Here is an 18,378-nt window from a genome sequence, read left to right as displayed (position 1 = left end):
TGTCCCATGCGTTCCTTGCGATTCACGGGCTATGTCATAGATGCAGTGTGATGAAAGCCACAGAATGAGCCGAGATGGTGTCTGTGTATGGCCAAGCAGATGGAAATGGTCGAGATGCAGCATGGCTATACCAAAAAAAGTGCCCTCATAGAAACCAACCCCATTGCACAACATTTTGAGCCCTTTTTGGACGTCTGTGTGCTCATGGGTCCTTTGAGACAGAAGACATGTAGGAGACAGCAGAGTGCGCGTACACCAGATTTGGAGGACCGGCGTCTACAGGATGTTGAGATGAACTCTAGTGCCAGCCGATGTTCTAGGCACTTCAGTCTGGAACTGCGTGACCACTACGGTCGCAGGTTCGAATCCTGCCTCGGGCATGGATGTATGTGATGTCCTTAGGTTAGTTAGGTTTTAGTAGTTGTAAGTTCTAGGGGACTGATGACCACAGATGGTCCCATAGAGCTCAGAGCCATTTGAACCATTTTTTAACTCTAGTACACACTCCAGGCTAGTGTCTGAGCCATAGTTGTGTCTGGCTCTTCGAAAAGCGCGCCAGGTGGAGTGCTTTCGCTTCGCCTCTAGTGTTTACGGTGGCGCTTATGGTTTGGCGCGCTGTTTGGATCGCTACCGCCCTCTGGCCGGAGGTGGAGCAAGTGTACGGTCGCGTGAAGATCGAGGGGTAGGTACTGGGCGGTGACGGAGAGAGGTGGTGGCGCGGGCGGGGCCCTGCTGTTGGGGGTAGTCAACTGCTCGCCACGTGCTTTGGTTGACCTCTTGGCTGTCAGGGGCCGAGTCTGCCTTACCCGCATGTACGTGGCTTACGAAGCTTGGAAACTGTGGTGCAGGAAATCAGCGCGTGGGACCGTATGTCGTCTTATCGGCCACTGAAACAACTGGCAGCGGTTGGCTCTGACGAGGATTTGGAAGTGCGACGTGTTCCCGGCGCTGGGGTGGAGTGCGAGAAGTTGAATACTGTTTTTATGTAAAAGAGATAGTTATACAGGGTGTTACAAAAAGGTACGGCCAAACTTTTAGGAAACATTCGTCACACACAAAAAAAGAAAATATGTTATGTGGACATGTGTCCGGAAACGCTTACTTTCCATGTTAGAGCTCATTTTATTACTTCTCTTCAAATCACATTAATCATGGAATGGAAACACACAGCAACAGAACGTACCAGCGTGACTTCAAACACTTTGTTACAGGAAATGTTCAAAATGTACTCCGTTAGCGAGGATACATGCATCCACCATCCGTCGCATGGAATCCGTGATGCGCTGATGCAGCCCTGGAGAATGGCGTATTGTATCACAGCCGTCCACATACGAGCACAAAGAGTCTCTACATTTGGTACCGGGGTTGCGTAGACAAGAGCTTTCAAATGCCCCCATAAATGAAAGTCAAGAGGGTTGAGGTCAGGAGTGCGTGGAGGCCATAGAATTGGTCCGCCTCTACCAATCCATCGGTCACCGAATCTGTTGTTGAGAAGCGTACGAACACTTCGACTGAAATGTGCAGGAGCTCCACCGTGCATGAACCACATGTTGTGTCGTACTTGTAAAGGCACATGTTCTGGCAGCAGAGGTAGAGTATCCCTATGTAATCATAATAACGTGCTCCATTGAGCGTAGGTGGAAGAACATACTGACGAAACTAAAATGTGCTCTAACATGGAAATCAAGCGTTTCCGGACACATGTCCACATAACATCTTTTCTTTATTTGAGCGTGAGGAATGTTTCCTGAAAGTTTGGCCGTAGCTTTTTGTAACACCCTGTATATGTATATATGTATGAGAGTGGGTTTTCAAGTTCTAGTGAAGCGTATCAGTTTCTTCACCAGTGGTTTTGTTGGGGTCGTCTCACCACAGTTTTCGTTTGCCTGTCCGCGAGGATGTGGTAATTGCTTCTTGGTCGGGCCGTCTTCATTCACACCTCGATTGGGTTATTTAGGGTCGGTGTCGCGTGTCTCTGTGGTTCGGGGTCTGTGCAGGCACCGCCCTGGCTACATCTTCTGGTTTTGAGTAACTCGGGGAGGTGGCGGCTTGTAATGGAAGTTTTGGGGCTGGTCTGCTGTGGCCCTGTAGACCACCAGTAAATTTTCCGCCTATTGTGATTGGGATTTTTTTTTTTTGGGAACTGCCTTTAATATGAATATTTGTATGCTGGCTTATTCACGTTTATCTTGTAACAAATATAAGTTATGTAACTGGCGAGAGACAACTATTTTTGCTTAGTACAAGCTAGGTACTTCAAGTTTTTTTTTTCTTTTTTTTTTTTGGAATTGTTCCCTTATTGATATAACAAGTTTAAAATCTTCTTATTGTTAATGTCAAACCTTGTAATATCCTTTACATAGAGCTATTTTTAAAAGAGCTTTTTACACTCTCTCTCTCTCTCTCTCTCTCTCTCTATATATATATATATATATATATATATATATTCCTGGAAATTGAAATAAGAACACCGTGAATTCATTGTCCCAGGAAGGGGAAACTTTATTGACACATTCCTGGGGTCAGATACATCACATGATCACACTGACAGAACCACAGGCACATAGTCACAGGCAACAGAGCATGCACAATGTCGGCACTAGTACAGTGTATATCCACCTTTCGCAGCAATGCAGGCTGCTATTCTCCCATCGAGACGATCGTAGAGATGCTGGATGTAGTCCTGTGGAACGGCTTCCCATGCCATTTCCACCTGGCGCCTCAGTTGGACCAGCGTTCGTGCTGGACGTGCAGACCGCGTGAGACGACGCTTCGTCCAGTCCCAAACATGCTCAATGGGGGACAGATCCGGAGATCTTGCTGGCCAGGGTAGTTGACTTACACCTTATAGAGCACGTTGGGTGGCACGGGATACATGCGGACGTGCATTGTCCTGTTGGAACAGCAAGTTCCCTTGCCGGTCTAGGAATGGTAGAACGATGGGTTCGATGACGGTTTGGATGTACCGTGCACTATTCAGTGTCCCCTCGACGATCACCAGTGGTGTACGGCCAGTGTAGGAGATCGCTCCCCACACCATGATGCCGGGTGTTGGCCCTGTGTGCCTCGGTCGTATGCAGTCCTGATTGTGGCGCTCACCTGCACGGCGCCAAACACGCATACGACCATCATTGGCACCAAGGCAGAAGCGACTCTCATCGCTGAAGACGACACGTCTCCATTCGTCCCTCCATTGACGCCTGTCGCGACACCACTGGAGGCGGGCTGCACGATGTTGGGGCGTGAGCGGAAGACGGCCTAACGGTGTGCGGGACCGTAGCCCAGCTTCATGGAGACGGTTGCGAATGGTCCTCGCCGATACCCCAGGAGCAACAGTGTCCCTAATTTGCTGGGAAGTGGCGGTGCGGTCCCCTACGGCACTGCGTACGATCCTACGGTCTTGGCGTGCATCCGTGCGTCGCTGCGGTCCGGTCCCAGGTCGACGGGCACGTGCACCTTCCGCCGACCACTGGCGACAACATCGATGTACTGTGGAGACCTCACGCCCCACGTGTTGAGCAATTCGGCGGTACGTCCACCCGGCCTCCCGCATGCCCACTATACGCCCTCGCTCAAAGTCCGTCAACTGCACATACGGTTCACGTCCACGCTGTCGCGGCATGCTACCAGTGTTAAAGACTGCGGTGGAGCTCCGTATGCCACGGCAAACTGGCTGACACTGACGGTGGCGGTGCACAAATGCTGCGCAGCTAGCGCCATGCGACGGCCAACACCGCGGTTCATGGTGTGTCCGCTGTGCCGTGCGTGTGATCATTGCTTGTACAGCCCTCTCGCAGTGTCCGGAGCAAGTATGGTGGGTCTGTCACACCGGTGTCAATGTGTTCTTTTTTCCATTTCCAGGAGTGTGTGTATATATATATATATATATATATATATATATATATATATATATATATGTGTGTGTGTGTGTGTGTGTGTGTGTGTGTGTGTGTGTGTGTGTGTGTGTGGCAACGGCTTTGCCGCAGTGGATGCACCGGTTCCCGTCAGATCACCGAAGTTAAGCGCTGTCGCGCGTGGCTGGCACTTGGATGGGTGACCATCCGGGCCGCCATGCGCTGTTGCCATTTTTCGGTGTGCACTCAGCCTCATGATGCCAACTGAGGAGCTACTCGACTGAATAGTAGCGGCTCTGGTCAAAGAAAACCATCGTAACGACTGGGAGTGCGGTGTGCTGACCACACGCCCCTCCTATCCGCACCCTTAGCTGAGGATGACACGGCGGTCGGATGGTCCCGATGGGCCACTTGTGGTCAGAAAGACGGAGTGCTTTTATATATATATATATATATATATATATATATATATATATATATATATATGTGTGTGTGTGTGTGTGTGTGTGTGTGTGTGTGTGTGTCATGTTAAAATCTCATTATTGGCAAGTTGTTAATGTCATACCTGGTAATCTCCTTTTCATAATGAAAACTTTCAAGCTATTTGAAATTGTTTTGAAATTATTTTTTTTAATGTAATGCCAAACTTTTTACTGAGAAACCCTTTTAAAATAAAAGATAACCTTATCAATGTCTCTTTTTTTCACCAGCACCTCCTGACCTCTACTTCCACAATAACGTTCCTGGAATAACATGTGTACCTTAGTTGTTGTTTGTGAATCTCCCTAATTGACGGGTCAGTGTGCTGCTAACACAGTGTAAGACAAAACACGATTATGTGTATCCTACATGACAACTGTTACTGCCCCTACACAACACACACAGAACACACAGTACTTGGTCACAGGAGCTGTCATTCGTCAGTGCCATCTATTGTGGAAATGATGCATTTCTGGACACATGTTCATAGGACCTCTTTTCCTCCATCTGCAATCAGAAAACTGGCCCTAAAGTTCCAAGTGTATCAGCTGTGAGGTTGTTTGGTAGGCTAGAGCTGTGTACCTGTGGCTGCCCTTCGTGGGGTGGTCCCCGAAGGAGCCGTCCGGCTTGCGGAAGACGAGCAGCGCCTGCAGCTGCGTGGCCAGCCGCCGCCTCACGTCCGTGACGTCACCAGAGGGCGCCTCCTGGTCCATCAGCATCCCCCCGTGGTCCAGCGTCGGTAGTGGGCTGAACGACGCGAGCGTAGACACCAGGCTGTGCACACGGCAGGTATGCCCAAGGTTACACTCTGGATGCGGGGTGATCGGGAGGTTGTTGATACAGCAGGTGTACCTGAGCTTCCACTCTGAATGAAGGACCATGTAGCAGGTGTGTATATTGCAGATATACCTGTGGTTACACTCTGAGTGGGGGGTAGTGTGGAATCTTTGGATACAGCAGGTATGGTGGAGCTTGCTCTCTGGCTGAGAGTCAGTGTGGATGGTTCTGTGTGAAGGAAGTATACCTGAGGTTTCACATTGGATGATGGACCATGTGGGGGACCTCCAAAAAGTAGGTATTCCCAAACTTACACTCTGTATGGGGGATTCTGCAGAGGCTATACATACAACAGGTTCACTTGAGGTTAAACTCTGGATGACAGGCAGTTGGGCTTCAGAACAGTCAGTCCGCCGCTCGTGGTCTCGCGGTAGCGTTCTCGCTTCCCGAGCACGGGGTCCCGGGTTCGATTCCCGGCGGGGTCAGGGATTTTCGCCTGCCTCGAGATGACTGGGTGTTTGTGTTGTCCTCATCATTTCATCATCATCCCGGAAAGTGACGAAATTGGACTGAGCAAAGATTGGATAATTGTACGGGCGCTGATAACCACGCAGTTGAGCGCCCCACAAACCAAACATCATCATCTTCAGAACAGTCACAAGAAATACAAGTTGTTATTGCGAATAATTGGCGAATTACCTTCAGTTTATGTTGTCTCAGAGACAGCCTATGATAGAGTTTGGTGGACTAAAGTATTAGGCATCCTCAACAAGATCGGAATTATCTGCAAAGGAAGGAGACTAACAAGAAATTGATATTGAGAAGCGAAAATATAATGACTACTGGCTTTAATAACGTGTTGGTCCACCTTCAGATCATGATTCTCCGTGGCATGGATACGAAAAATCCTTGCTAGTTTTCCGGTAGTATTTAGCACCACATGTCTACGGCCATATCACGCAGTACACACAAATTACGAGCCGCTGCTTTTTCGGTGAGGACCTGGCTCTCGATAGCATCCCAGATGTGCTCCACCCGGTTCAGGTCAGGGGAATTTGGGGGCCATCAGTGTGAGGTCCTGACAATGTTCCTCAAATGCTGAAGCACGATGCTGGCATTGTGACAGGGACAGTTATTCTACTAGAAGATATCGTTGCTGTCGGAATAAACATCAAGCATGGATGGTTGTAGTTGGTCCACAATAATGTTAATATAGTTCAAAGCTGTCATGATACCTCGGTTTTCTATCACATGTCCCATGGAAGCCCATGTGAATGTCTCCCACATCATGTTACTGCCCTAACCAGCCATGTGTCCGTGATGTGGTGCATGTTTTGAGCAGCCATTTGCCCGGACAATGACATATCCGGACACTTTTGATTTTCCACCCCAAAGTCCCCAGTCTGGATCCTTATGCCGAAAAGAAGGTTCTACACTAGGGTTGAGGAGCCACCACTACAATGCACTGAGTGGTGTAGATAGTGCCAGGTACTCTGCTGAACCAACGCGTCCCAAGCACTGCCCATAGTGAGATTGAATGCCGCCTGCATTAAGGACAGTGTAGAAGCAGAGAAGAGACGAATGGGAAATCACTCTTTGCGGAGTGCATACGGGAAACATCCACTGACGTTAGTCATTTTTACATAGGCTACATTGTTATGGCTCAGTGCCTGTGAACGAGCACCTAGCAAACGGTGAAGTTTGCCAGCTTTTAGAGTCCTAATGTTTGAGCAACTACGGAAGGTGGTAGAAGGATGGTGAAACCAGGAGTGGGCTACAAGGTGTTGGATGTCCATGCGTCACCACAGAACATGGACGTTGGAGCCTGTTACACTCTGCCAAGCAGGATAGGTAGTGATGCACGGCCGAGGTGGCAATGCAACACAGTGCTGGTGCAGGCACAAGTTTTAAACACACACTGTTCAGTGCACATTGTTGAACATTGTGCTTCATAGCAGACACCCCTGTATGTTCCTGCCTCGACACAGCAACAGCGTCAGTTACGTTTGCAGCTTACACAAGATTATCATAGTTTGTTACATACGTCACAGATGATTACAACAACTTTTTTCGCCAATAAGATGTGGCATGAGTCAGTTTACAGGATATGTATCTGTGATGAGTTTTAACAATTACAAACGAGTATATTTTTCAGTGGATCTGTGGAGGATCTGTGTGGAGGATCTGTGTGCAGCAAGTATACCTGAAGTTCCACAGTGGATGAAACACTATGTGGAGAAACTGCATAAAGCAGGTATTCCCAAACTTACACTCTGGATGGGGGATACTGTAGAGGCTGTGCATGCAGCAGCTTTCCACGAGGCTACACTGTGGCATCATAGAGGCTGAACATACATCAGGTTCACCTGAGGTTACACTCTGGACAATGGCATAAACATGTAAACACGTGGCCTGTTCGCACAAATTATATTTGGCAAGTACCAGATGGATGGCCATAGGCCAGTAGCAGTTGTATTAAGCAATGGGGTCCAACGGTCTTGCAACATTAGCAACATTGGTTCTCACCCAATCACCAAAGTTTGTACTTGGATGGCTGACCGTCTTAATACTCCAGGTGCCATTAGCTCAGGGATATACAAGTCAATCAAATGGTGTCGAAGTGAAAGACTTGCATCAGACCTTTGGACATATGACATCAATATTATCATATTTGTTATACTATGGGAGACATTTATCTGAGCTTTTATGGGAGTTGTGGTAGTAGTGGAGGGCACTACGACAGCTGTGAACTATGGGAAGTTTACTGCGGACCACCTGCATTCCTTCATGACTGATGTCTTCCCTGATGGTGATGGCATCTTCCAAGAGGATAACTGGGCATCTCACAAGGGCAGACTACTGCTACATTGGTGTTTTGCCCACCAAATTCTCCTTCTCTGAACCTGGTGGAACACATCTCTGATGACGACATGCGCCACCTCTGTTTGCAGAAACCACTGGCCTGAAACTAACATAACTTTTTGTGTGACCATTGCATAGACATCTTATGTGACATGCCTCCATAAACATGCCAATGAGTTGTTGAATCCATGACACTCTGAATTGCTGCTGTATTGGGTTCAAAAGATGGGCCTACAGGCTCATCAATGTAGTTCACCTGCGGACTTTTCCAGTGTTGGTGGTGCACTGGGCTGGATGCAGCCATGATATACGTGTTTCCAACCAGTGGGTTCGTAGTTCAAAATACCTAATTTATAGTCTCCCATCACATGGATGAGTGTGACACCAGAGGTTACAGCTACTTCTACTAGTCACTGTGCAGTGTGGTTGGTAACAAATACATCACCTGCTGGCTTCGCCAATGTCGGTGGCATGCTGAGCTGGGTGGAGCCACAAAGCAGCAGACGATGGGAGTGCAAGTCCACCAGCTACGGACAGGGAGCCCTGCTCTGAACCAGGGACCACTGGCTGGGGCACGTCCAGGTGCAGCACCTGTGAGAAGCCCGCTTCTTCATTGTAGTTCCACAGCCTGAAACACCGCACCACCATACACATTCACTGTGTCGAACAACTGCGTGAAAGACATCGCATTACATTAACCACAACAATTTAGGGCCAGTCACCAAGCACACACTGCCACATACGTGTGTTATACATTATATACCTTGTGGATATTTGTTTGGGTCATTATTACATACAATGCGCAACATAGACGGCCTGACAAAAAAAGTGGAGCACAGAGAAAACACCATTGGACGTAACTTTGTACACATACACGTAATGGGTGGCTGTGTGAATTATTGAGTTGCAATTCTCTGTGACAGGTGGAATGGCCACTAGAGTCCATTAGCGTTCTGTGTGTTTACTGTTGCTGTAACTTCTAGCAGGCTGTATAAGTGGTGTGCACAGTGATAGATGTTGAAGGGCTGGGAGAAGCCATATACTTACATGAGAAGGTAGGCTGGACAGTCTGAAAGGGGCATCATTTTGGGTCTCCATTGCCTGGGTGATCGAATGGTGGAATATCCAGAACTGTCTGCATACAGATGTGGTAGTGATCTAATGTTGGACTTGATGTTGGAGCCTGAAGCCATGCTTTTATGTCATCAGTGTTCCAGGTGACTATGTCTGAACACCACAATAGAAGGACATTTTTGTATAGTAGGCACATTCTACCCCTCTGCATCTGTACCTGCCATACATGAACAAGTAATGGACTCCTTGTGACATTTCGTTTTACCCACACCACTGCTTGGACACTAGCAGCAGTCACAACAGGGAATTACCATCTCATGTGTAGAGTGCCACTCACACCACAGCACAGTGGTTCAGTTTGGAGAGTTCTCGCTTCCCGCGCCCGGGTTCCCGGGTTCGATTCCCGGCGGGGTCAGGGATTTTCTGTGCCTCGTGATGACTGGGTGTTGTGTGATGTCCTTAGGTTAGTTAGATTTAAGTAGTTCTAAGTTCTAGGGGACTGATGACCATAGATGTTAAGTCCCATAGTGCTCAGAGCCATTTGAACCATTTTTCAGTTTGGAGTCGTGTCCTTACCAGGAAGCAGGGACTGATGACGAATCATGTCACATTGTGTACGCAGGACAAAAATTGTTGGCTAGTATGGTGACAGCCTGGGGAGAGGTCCTATTCTTTCAAATGTTATAAACAGGCATAGCAATATTACTCCTGGTTTCATGATGTACTTCAGGTCATGCATCTGCAGCGAATAGGTACTTGGTGCAGGGAGTGGCAACTGACCCTTAACATAGACAAATGTAATGTATTGCGAATACATAGAAAGAAGGATCCTTTATTGTATGATTATATGATAGCGGAACAAACACTGGTAGCAGTTACTTCTGTAAAATATCTGGGAGTATGCGTGCGGAACGATTTGAAGTGGAATGATCATATAAAGTTAATTGTTGGTAAGGCGGGTACCAGGTTGAGATTCATTGGGAGAGTCCTTAGAAAATGTAGTTCATCAACAAAGGAGGTGGCTTACAAAACACTCGTTCCACCTATACTTGAGTATTGCTCATCAGTGTGGGATCCGTACCAGATCGGGTTGACGGAGGAGATAGAGAAGATCCAAAGAAGAGCGGCGCGTTTCGTCACAGGGTTATTTGGTAACCGTGATAGCGTTACGGAGATGTTTAACAAACTCAAGTGGCAGACTCTGCAAGAGAGGCGCTCTGCATCGCGGTGTTGCTTGCTCGCAGGTTTCGAGAGGGTGCGTTTCTGGATGAGGTATCGAATATATTGCTTCCCCCTACTTATACCTCCCGAGGAGATCACGAATGTAAAATTAGAGAGATTAGAGCGCGCACAGAGGCTTTCAGACAGTCGTTCTTCCCGCGAACCATACGCGACTGGAACAGGAAAGGGAGATAATGACAGTGGCACGAAAAGTGCCCTCCGCCACCCACCGTTGGGTGGCTTGCGGAGTATAAATGTAGATGTAGATGTAGATGGATGATAGAGATTGGGGCACAACAGTATGTCCTCCTGGGCTAGCCAATCCCCCTCCATAGCGCAGTGGTAGTGTTACTGCCTACCACTCATGGGGTCCGGGTTCGATTACCGGCAGGGGACTGGGTGTTGTGTGTCCTTCATCATCACTGACATGAAAGCTGCTGAAGTGGCGCCAACTAAAAAGACTTGCAATATGGCGGCTGAACCCCGAAGAGGATATCCTGGCCAATCAATGCCATAAAATCGTTTCATGGGCTAGCTGTACATGTGACAGCATTATGGTGTTGTACTACAACAGGACAATGGTCGTCCACCCATGGTACATGTATCTATCAACCATATACATGATGTTGAAGTACTCCCACAGCCAGAAAGATGACCAGAAACAACCAGGTCAGATGCAAACTCCATCCGATTTCCACCATTCAGGATATTAAGGACCAGTTAGAGCAGTTGTGGGCAAGCTTACCTCCAGACAGAATACAATGGCTTTATGACACCCTCCCAATCAAATCACTGCAAGCATCCTGTCCAGAGGGGGTGCAATGTCACACTGCTAATAAGTGGACTCATATTGCCAAGTTATTTGCAAATTTGAATGGATATTGTTATCATGGAAATAACACTATATACCCTCTCAATCCATTAAGTTTAATTTTGATTCCTCCTCCTGTTCTGGATCCTAAAGTTTTTGTCAAGCATAGCACATTCGTACACAGTGTAATATGACACGGTGTCAGACAGTATAGGGAATCTAGGAGTCTGAGATGTTGTGCTATAGAAGAGTGCTGGAAGCTAGGTGGAATAGCAATCCAGAGAATCAGCAAAGAGAGGAAGATGTGGAATACATTGACAAGAAGAAGGGTTATGATGATAGGATGTGTTAAGAGATGGTATGAGAGGGAGTCCTAGGCGTCAAAAACTGTAGGGGAAGACAGGGGCCTCATTGTACCCAATAACTGACTCACCATTGGCTGGAAGTGCTATTCTAAGTCCATCACAGGAGAGGATGTCATGGAGAGGAAAGGTGCATAAAACAAATCAGGAGACTTGATGACGCAAAGAGAATGAGACCAGTGAAAGTGTGAGATGAACACCTATTGCCTCTTTGGTTACTAGTGGATGTTGGGTCTATGATATTTAGAGAGTGTTAACTTCTCAGCACTAATGATGCCCAGCACAGAGCTAGAATGTATGAAGTCTTCATGACATACGGCTAATAGAGACCTTGGTGGTGGTGGTGGTCTTAATTTTTTTAATTTTTTTTGTTTTTTTGTAAATTAGTGGGTGTGTTATTGAAGCCAGTGGCAGTGTTTATTTTAGTGACACTAGCATACCTGTTGTGGGAGGTGGTGATAGTGTTGGTTGTGAATCTACTGATGTGCACTGCTTCTGCTTGGAGTTATACCATTGCTGGTTTGTTGGTGGTAATTCTGGATAAGTTTCTGACTGTGGTGTTACTTCTGGTGACGTCACCTTGGCTGGAGTGATGCTATTTGTGTTGGTGACGGTCATGGGACTTGTGAGTTTGATGTTTAATGGCGGGTGTTGTAACATTCCTGGTACTGCTCTCTCCCTGTTTATTGGATGCCATGTCTACTATATAACAACATTAAACACTCCTTCTTCATTCCCTAGTACGTTTTTCATTGATGATCCTGATTTATTTATTCACCACTGGCTGACATATTGCACATAGGCCTGTGTATACTATTTCACATACCTGTGGACACTTTACTCTGAAATTGCAGCATCACACTGTTTCCGGTCACCTGCCGTATGAAGTCTGTGTCGACTTTGAATTGTGTGTGGGCACACTGACTTTCAAACTGTGTATGGGTTCAGTGACTGGTTGGAGAAGCTGGTATCTATTCATACTCACTACAAAGCTGTTTTTGATTCAGCCTTGCGTCCAGTGCTGAAGTCAATTCAATGTTGACAAACAAGTACAACAGAGACGGAATCGGTATCAATACATCACGAAAATGACATGCATTTTCATTTGCTTGACTTTTTTTGCACTTATGGTATAAGAGTACATTTTTTACTGGTGGCTCAGAACAGTAAATTGGACATTATATCAGCATCCACTTCATTTGCAGCCTAAGAATTATAGCTACTAGGAGTAGTATGATTTTAGGTTGGTTAGTAGCTCCAAGTACATGTGACAAGAGTAAGCCATTAATGTTTAGTATCCCACAGGGGGGAGGTTGATTGGTGAAGTGTGGACACATAGACCAAACCGGATAATCGGTACTGATAGGTCTAGTCCACTTAGTGTTGCAGTACGACCGTGTATAAAATCACATGCAATAATTGTGATAGTTATTATGTTGGCCAAACTGGTAGAAATTTTAAGATAAGGTATCATGAACCTACTACTGGCCCATCACGTAGTAAGTCTATCTTTGGACAACACATTAACCAAAATGAGCATTCTTAAGGGACGATTAATAACAATATGAATATCTTGCATACCGTCCCTAAACGGCTTTTACTTAATACCCTTGAAGAACCGGAAATTTATGTACATCGGAAAAAAGATCCAGAAACTGTACTTAACGAACAACATTATATCAGCATGCAAACACCTTGATCTGTTTGAGGAACTATTCTAAAATACTTCACGCTTCACGATGTTCCATTAGTCTGGATGAGTATAGATTTCATGATAACCATATCTCCGCTGTAACGATCCTTTTTAATAGTTTTTCACTACACAATTATTGTCGATTGTGTTTGTTACGCAACTGCTTGCCACATTTGTATTTTATTATAACATATGGACAGACATTACGTGAGACAAATGTGCCTATGCTCTTTATTATGTTTAGTATCACATTACCTTGCTTTATATTTTGTGTATTATATTAGCTTGTGACTGTTGTTTCACCACATATTACGCTGGATTAAGTGGTTGTGTGCACCATTCAATTTTCTTGCCTTATGTATACGCTATATGTCACTTATTTGTGTTTTACTATTTGACAAAGGATGTTTCCCCCCACCCTGCTATGCCAGCGCTTATTGGTATATTTATTAACATTATATTTCAATATAACATGATGGTAACCGCAGACATTATTTCGTCCGCCCATGACGTGACCGTCCAGTGGTTTTATCTGTTCTTTAGTGGCATAATATCATTAATTTTACGCTCATGATAGCCATCACGTTGAATTCTATGCGGACCAATCACCGTAACGGTAATATAGCTTTTACTTCACAAATTTCTGCAACATGCCACTACTGATATCACATTCTAGATGTAACATTTATTTTGACGAGATGTCTTTTAATTAAAAATTTATTGGTAACAGTAACTCATGCGCATACCACATACCCATATCATGTACTGATCGACCTTCGTTGGGTCTCCCTGGCAACCTTAGAGCGACGAGGACTCTTTCTCCACAGGTAGCCTCTTTGGCCCTAGTAAGACGAGTAGGTAGCCATGGTTACTAGAGTGGCGTCCTTGTTATTATCTTTGCTTTGGTTGATAACAGTTCATGACAGAGGGCCACACTATCTAGGTCGGAGTAATTACCTATTAACACTATGTGTTATAAGGTATAAGATTTTAACTTGTTCGATAAGTTCTATAGATAGTAATAATTGCTTACTACACTACTGGCCATTAAAACTGCTGCACCAAGAAGAAATGCAGATGGTATACGGTTATTCATTGGACAAATATATTATACTAGATCTGACATGTGATTACATTTTCACGCAATTTGGGTGCATACAACCTGAGAAATCAGTACCCAGAACAACCACCTCTGGCCGTAATAACGGCATCGATAGGCTGGGTATTGAGTCAAACAGAGCTCTGATGGCGTGTACAGGTACAGCTGCGCATGCAGCTGCAACACGATACCACAGTTCATCAAGAGTAGCGACTGGCGTATTGTGACGAGCCAGTTGCTCGGCCACCATTGACCAGACGTTTTCAGTTGGCGAGAGAGCTGGAGAATGTGCTGGCCAGGGCAGCAGTCGAACATTTTCTGTATCCAGAAAGGCCCGTACAGGACCTGCAACATGCGGTCGTGCATTACCCTGTTGAAATGTAGGGTTTCGCAGGGATCGAATGAAGGGTAGAGCCACGGGTCGCAACACATCTGAAATGTAACGTCCACTGTTCAGAGTGCCGTCAATGTGAACAAGAGGTGACCGAGACGTTTAACCAATGGCACCCCATACCATCCCGCCGGGTGATACGCTAGTATGGCGATGACGAATACACGCTTCCAATGTGCGTTCACCGCGATGTCGCCAAACACGGATGCGACCATCATGGTGCTGTTAACGGAACCTGGATTCATCCGAAAAAATGACGTTTTGCCATTCGTGTACCCAGGTTCGTCGTTGAGTACTGTTGACTACACCATCGCAGGCGCTCCTGTCTATGGTGCAGCGTCAAAGGTAACCGCATCTTGGCCCTTGAGTTGATAGTCCATGCTGCTGCAAACGGCGTCAGACCGTTCGTGCACATGGTTGTTGTCTTGCAAACGTCCCCATCTGTTGACTCAGGGATCGAGACGTGGCTGGACGATCCGTTACAGCCATGCGGATAAAATGCCTGTCATCACGACTGCTAGTGATACGAGGCCGTTGGGATCCAGCACGGCGTTCCGTATTACACTCCTGAACCCACTGATTCCATATTCTGCTAATAGTCATTGGATCTCGACCAACGCGAGCAGCAAATGTCGCGATACGATAAACCGCAATCGCGATAGGCTACAATCCGACCTTTATCAAAGTCGGAAACGTGATGGTACGCATTTCTCCTCCTTACACGAGGCATCACAACAACGTTTGACCAGCCAACACCGGTATGAGAAATCGGTTGGAAACTTTCCTCATGTCAGCACGCTGTAGGTGTCGCCACTGGCGAGAGCCTTGTGTGAATGCTCTGAAAAGCTAATCATTTGTATATCACAGCATATTCTTCCTGTCGGATAAATTTCGCGTCTGTAGCACGTCATCTGCGTGGGGTAGCAATTTTAATGGCCAGTAGTGCATCTGTGAGTTTTCGTAATAAATAATTATTTTCTAGATTTGGCGTAAGACTTACTTCCGTATTACGTCATTGCCGCTCTAGCTATCAGATATGTTACTTGGTGCGTTTTTAAGCACAGTAGAGGCGAAATTATAAATTACTCGCTAAGTAATCTCTCAGCAGACGAATTTTTCTTTGTTGACCACTACCGTTAAGATCCTGTTAACATTTTGTAAGTTTGACAGCTTCGAGTTATGTTAGCGATGTTACATGGTTACAGATTTGTTTCTATAAATCTATGGAGTTGTGCGATACTAAAATGTTTGCAGCTGTATATTGATGTTTGTTTTATGTAATTATCCGTGGTCAATAATTTCAATAAAGTTATCAAAATAGTTTTTGGGTTTTAGATCGGTCTGTTCGTTTAAAATTTGTTCTCGAAATTTGCGGTTCTGTATATAGATTTCTATCTCTTCCAGAAAGTTCAATTGTTATGTGGAGAATTTGCATCGAATTTTCAATCTGGTCTAAGTTGTGATTTTCAGCTTTTACATAGTTAAATAATGTAGACTGGTTTCTTTCACTGTTTCTGGTATGTTCTCGGTATCTAATTTGGAGATTTCTGCCTATTTGGCCTATATAGAATTTTCTGCAGTCGTTACAATTAATTTTGTATACACCAGGGTATGAATGCTCTGGTAGTTACGTATTTACGGAGTTAAATTGTGTCTTTAGGTTGTGTGCAGTGCGGTATTCAAATCTATCTGTGGTCTTCTTTAGTAAAGCGTAAATTTTGCTGGACATATTGCCTACATATGTTTGTGGTATGTATGTTACCTTTTGTTTCGTTGGTATCTCCATACTGAATTTTATGTCGCTGTGAAACGGTTTGTTGTGTTTATTGTATATTTTGTTGACTATATTTTGATTGAAGTTGTTTTGTTGTGCTGTATATCTGAGAACTTCTAGGTCTTTTTGCATTGAAGATTGTTGTAATGATAGGTTTTTCAGTCTGTTTATCATCGTATGAAAGTATGCATGTTTGTGGGTTCGAGGATGACAAGAATTTGCATTAATTACGTTATCTGATGACGTATGTTTTCTGTAGATTTCAAATTGATGCGCATTATTAATGTTTTTTATTGTAAGGTCAAGGAAGTGAATATATTTTTATAATAAAAAAGGGGAAGGAGATAAGGAATAGAGATAAGGAAAGGACAGAACACTCTTTATTGTCTATAGTAAATCATACAATCGCCGTTGATCTTTATTTTACAATTGCCATTGCCAACTTTGGCCCATACAAAGAGGTACTCATCTGCATTTAATTTCTTCTTCCTTCTCGTAGTCAAAACAAATGGCATGCTTGGAACAAGAGTACCATAAGACTGTTTAGCCAAGAGTCCTGTAGTCTCAGCTATACTCCATGTCTTCCAAGCCAAAATGTTAGCATCTGGAAATGATTCAAGGCCACCATTATCTGCATGATTGCCCCACACAACAGCAAATGTCAACCAGGTACTACCTCTAAACACTGCTTGTACATCACAGGTAAAGTTAAGATGGAGTCCACGAAAAACATTTGGACCTCCAATCAATTGCTGTTTATTAAACTGCCCAGCCAAGTCAATATCAATCGCCCTCAAACTGCGATACACAAGTACACTGCGCCGCCAGCGACGACGTCATGCACGTAGCAGACGCATTGCTGTGGCACGTTAACACAAGTTTTATTGTTCTCTGTTTCCATTGAGAATTTCATGTTTACACAGTTCAATTGCCGCGCGGGATTAGCCGAGCGGTCTAGGGCGCCGCAGTCATGGACTGTGCGCCTGGTCCCGGCGGAGGTTCGAGTCCTCCCTAAGGGCGTGGGTGTGTGTGTTTTTCCTTAGGATAATTTAGGTTAAATAGTGCGTAAGCTTAGGGACTGATGACCTTAGCAGTTAAGTCCCATAAGATTTCACACATATTTGAACATTTGAACAGTCCAATTTTTTTTACACAGTCCAATCTAGCCACTGTCACATACGATGGTGATGATGATGATGATGATGATGATGAAAAGATGAGGACAACACAAACACCCAGTCCCCACAATACCACAGTTCATCAAGAGTAGCGACTGGCGTATTGTGACGAGCCAGTTGCTCGGCCACCATTGACCAGACGTTTTCAGTTGGCGAGAGATCTGGAGAATGTGCTGGCCAGGGCAGCAGTCGAACATTTTCTGTATCCAGAAAGGCCCGTACAGAACCTGCAACATGCGGTCGTGCATTACCCTGTTGAAATGTAGGGTTTCGCAGGGATCGAATGAAGGGTAGAGCCACGGGTCCCAACACATCTGAAATGTAACGTCCACTGTTCAAAGTGCCGTCAATGTGAACAAGAGGTGACAAGAGACGTTTAATCAATGGCACCCCATACCATCCCGCCGGGTGATACGCTAGTTTGGCGATGACGAATACACGCTTCCAATGTGCGTTCACCGCGATGTCGCCAAACACGGATGCGACCATCATGGTGCTGTTAACAGAAACTGGATTCATCCGAAAAAAATGACGTTTTGCCATTCGTGTACCCAGGTTCGTCGTTGAGTACTGTTGACTACACCATCGCAGGCGCTCCTGTCTGTGGTTCATTGTCAAAGGTAACTGCATCCGTGGCCCTTGAGTTGATAGTCCATGCTGCTGCAAACGTCGTCAGACCGTTCGTGCAGATGGTTGTTGTCTTGCAAACGTCCCCATCTGTTGAATCAGGGATCGAGACGTGGCTGCACGATCCGTTACAGCCATGCGGATAAGATGCCTGTCATCTCGACTGCTAGTGATA

General features: G+C 45.6%; 1 protein-coding gene and 1 pseudogene across 1 annotated transcript in view; one reads left to right on the top strand and one right to left on the bottom strand.

Annotated features, from left to right (window-relative positions):
* The window catches only part of LOC126109449 (C3 and PZP-like alpha-2-macroglobulin domain-containing protein 8), a 968,006-nt gene that overhangs the window by 132,968 nt on the left and 816,660 nt on the right, over positions 1-18,378 (bottom strand). The window contains exons 19-20 of the mRNA XM_049914479.1: positions 8,419-8,601; positions 4,917-5,108 (exon numbers count right to left, since the gene is read on the bottom strand). Coding sequence (XP_049770436.1) covers positions 4,917-5,108; positions 8,419-8,601 — 375 coding nt within the window. The remainder of the gene's footprint in view (positions 1-4,916; positions 5,109-8,418; positions 8,602-18,378) is intronic.
* LOC126110080 (5S ribosomal RNA) lies at positions 3,968-4,085 on the top strand (annotated as a pseudogene).

The sequence above is a fragment of the Schistocerca cancellata genome, chromosome 12, assembly GCF_023864275.1.
Source record: "Schistocerca cancellata isolate TAMUIC-IGC-003103 chromosome 12, iqSchCanc2.1, whole genome shotgun sequence".
NCBI classification, from domain to species: Eukaryota; Metazoa; Arthropoda; class Insecta; order Orthoptera; family Acrididae; genus Schistocerca; species Schistocerca cancellata.
Note: the sequence above shows the minus strand (reverse complement) of the source record. Positions and strands in the feature narration are given on the sequence as shown.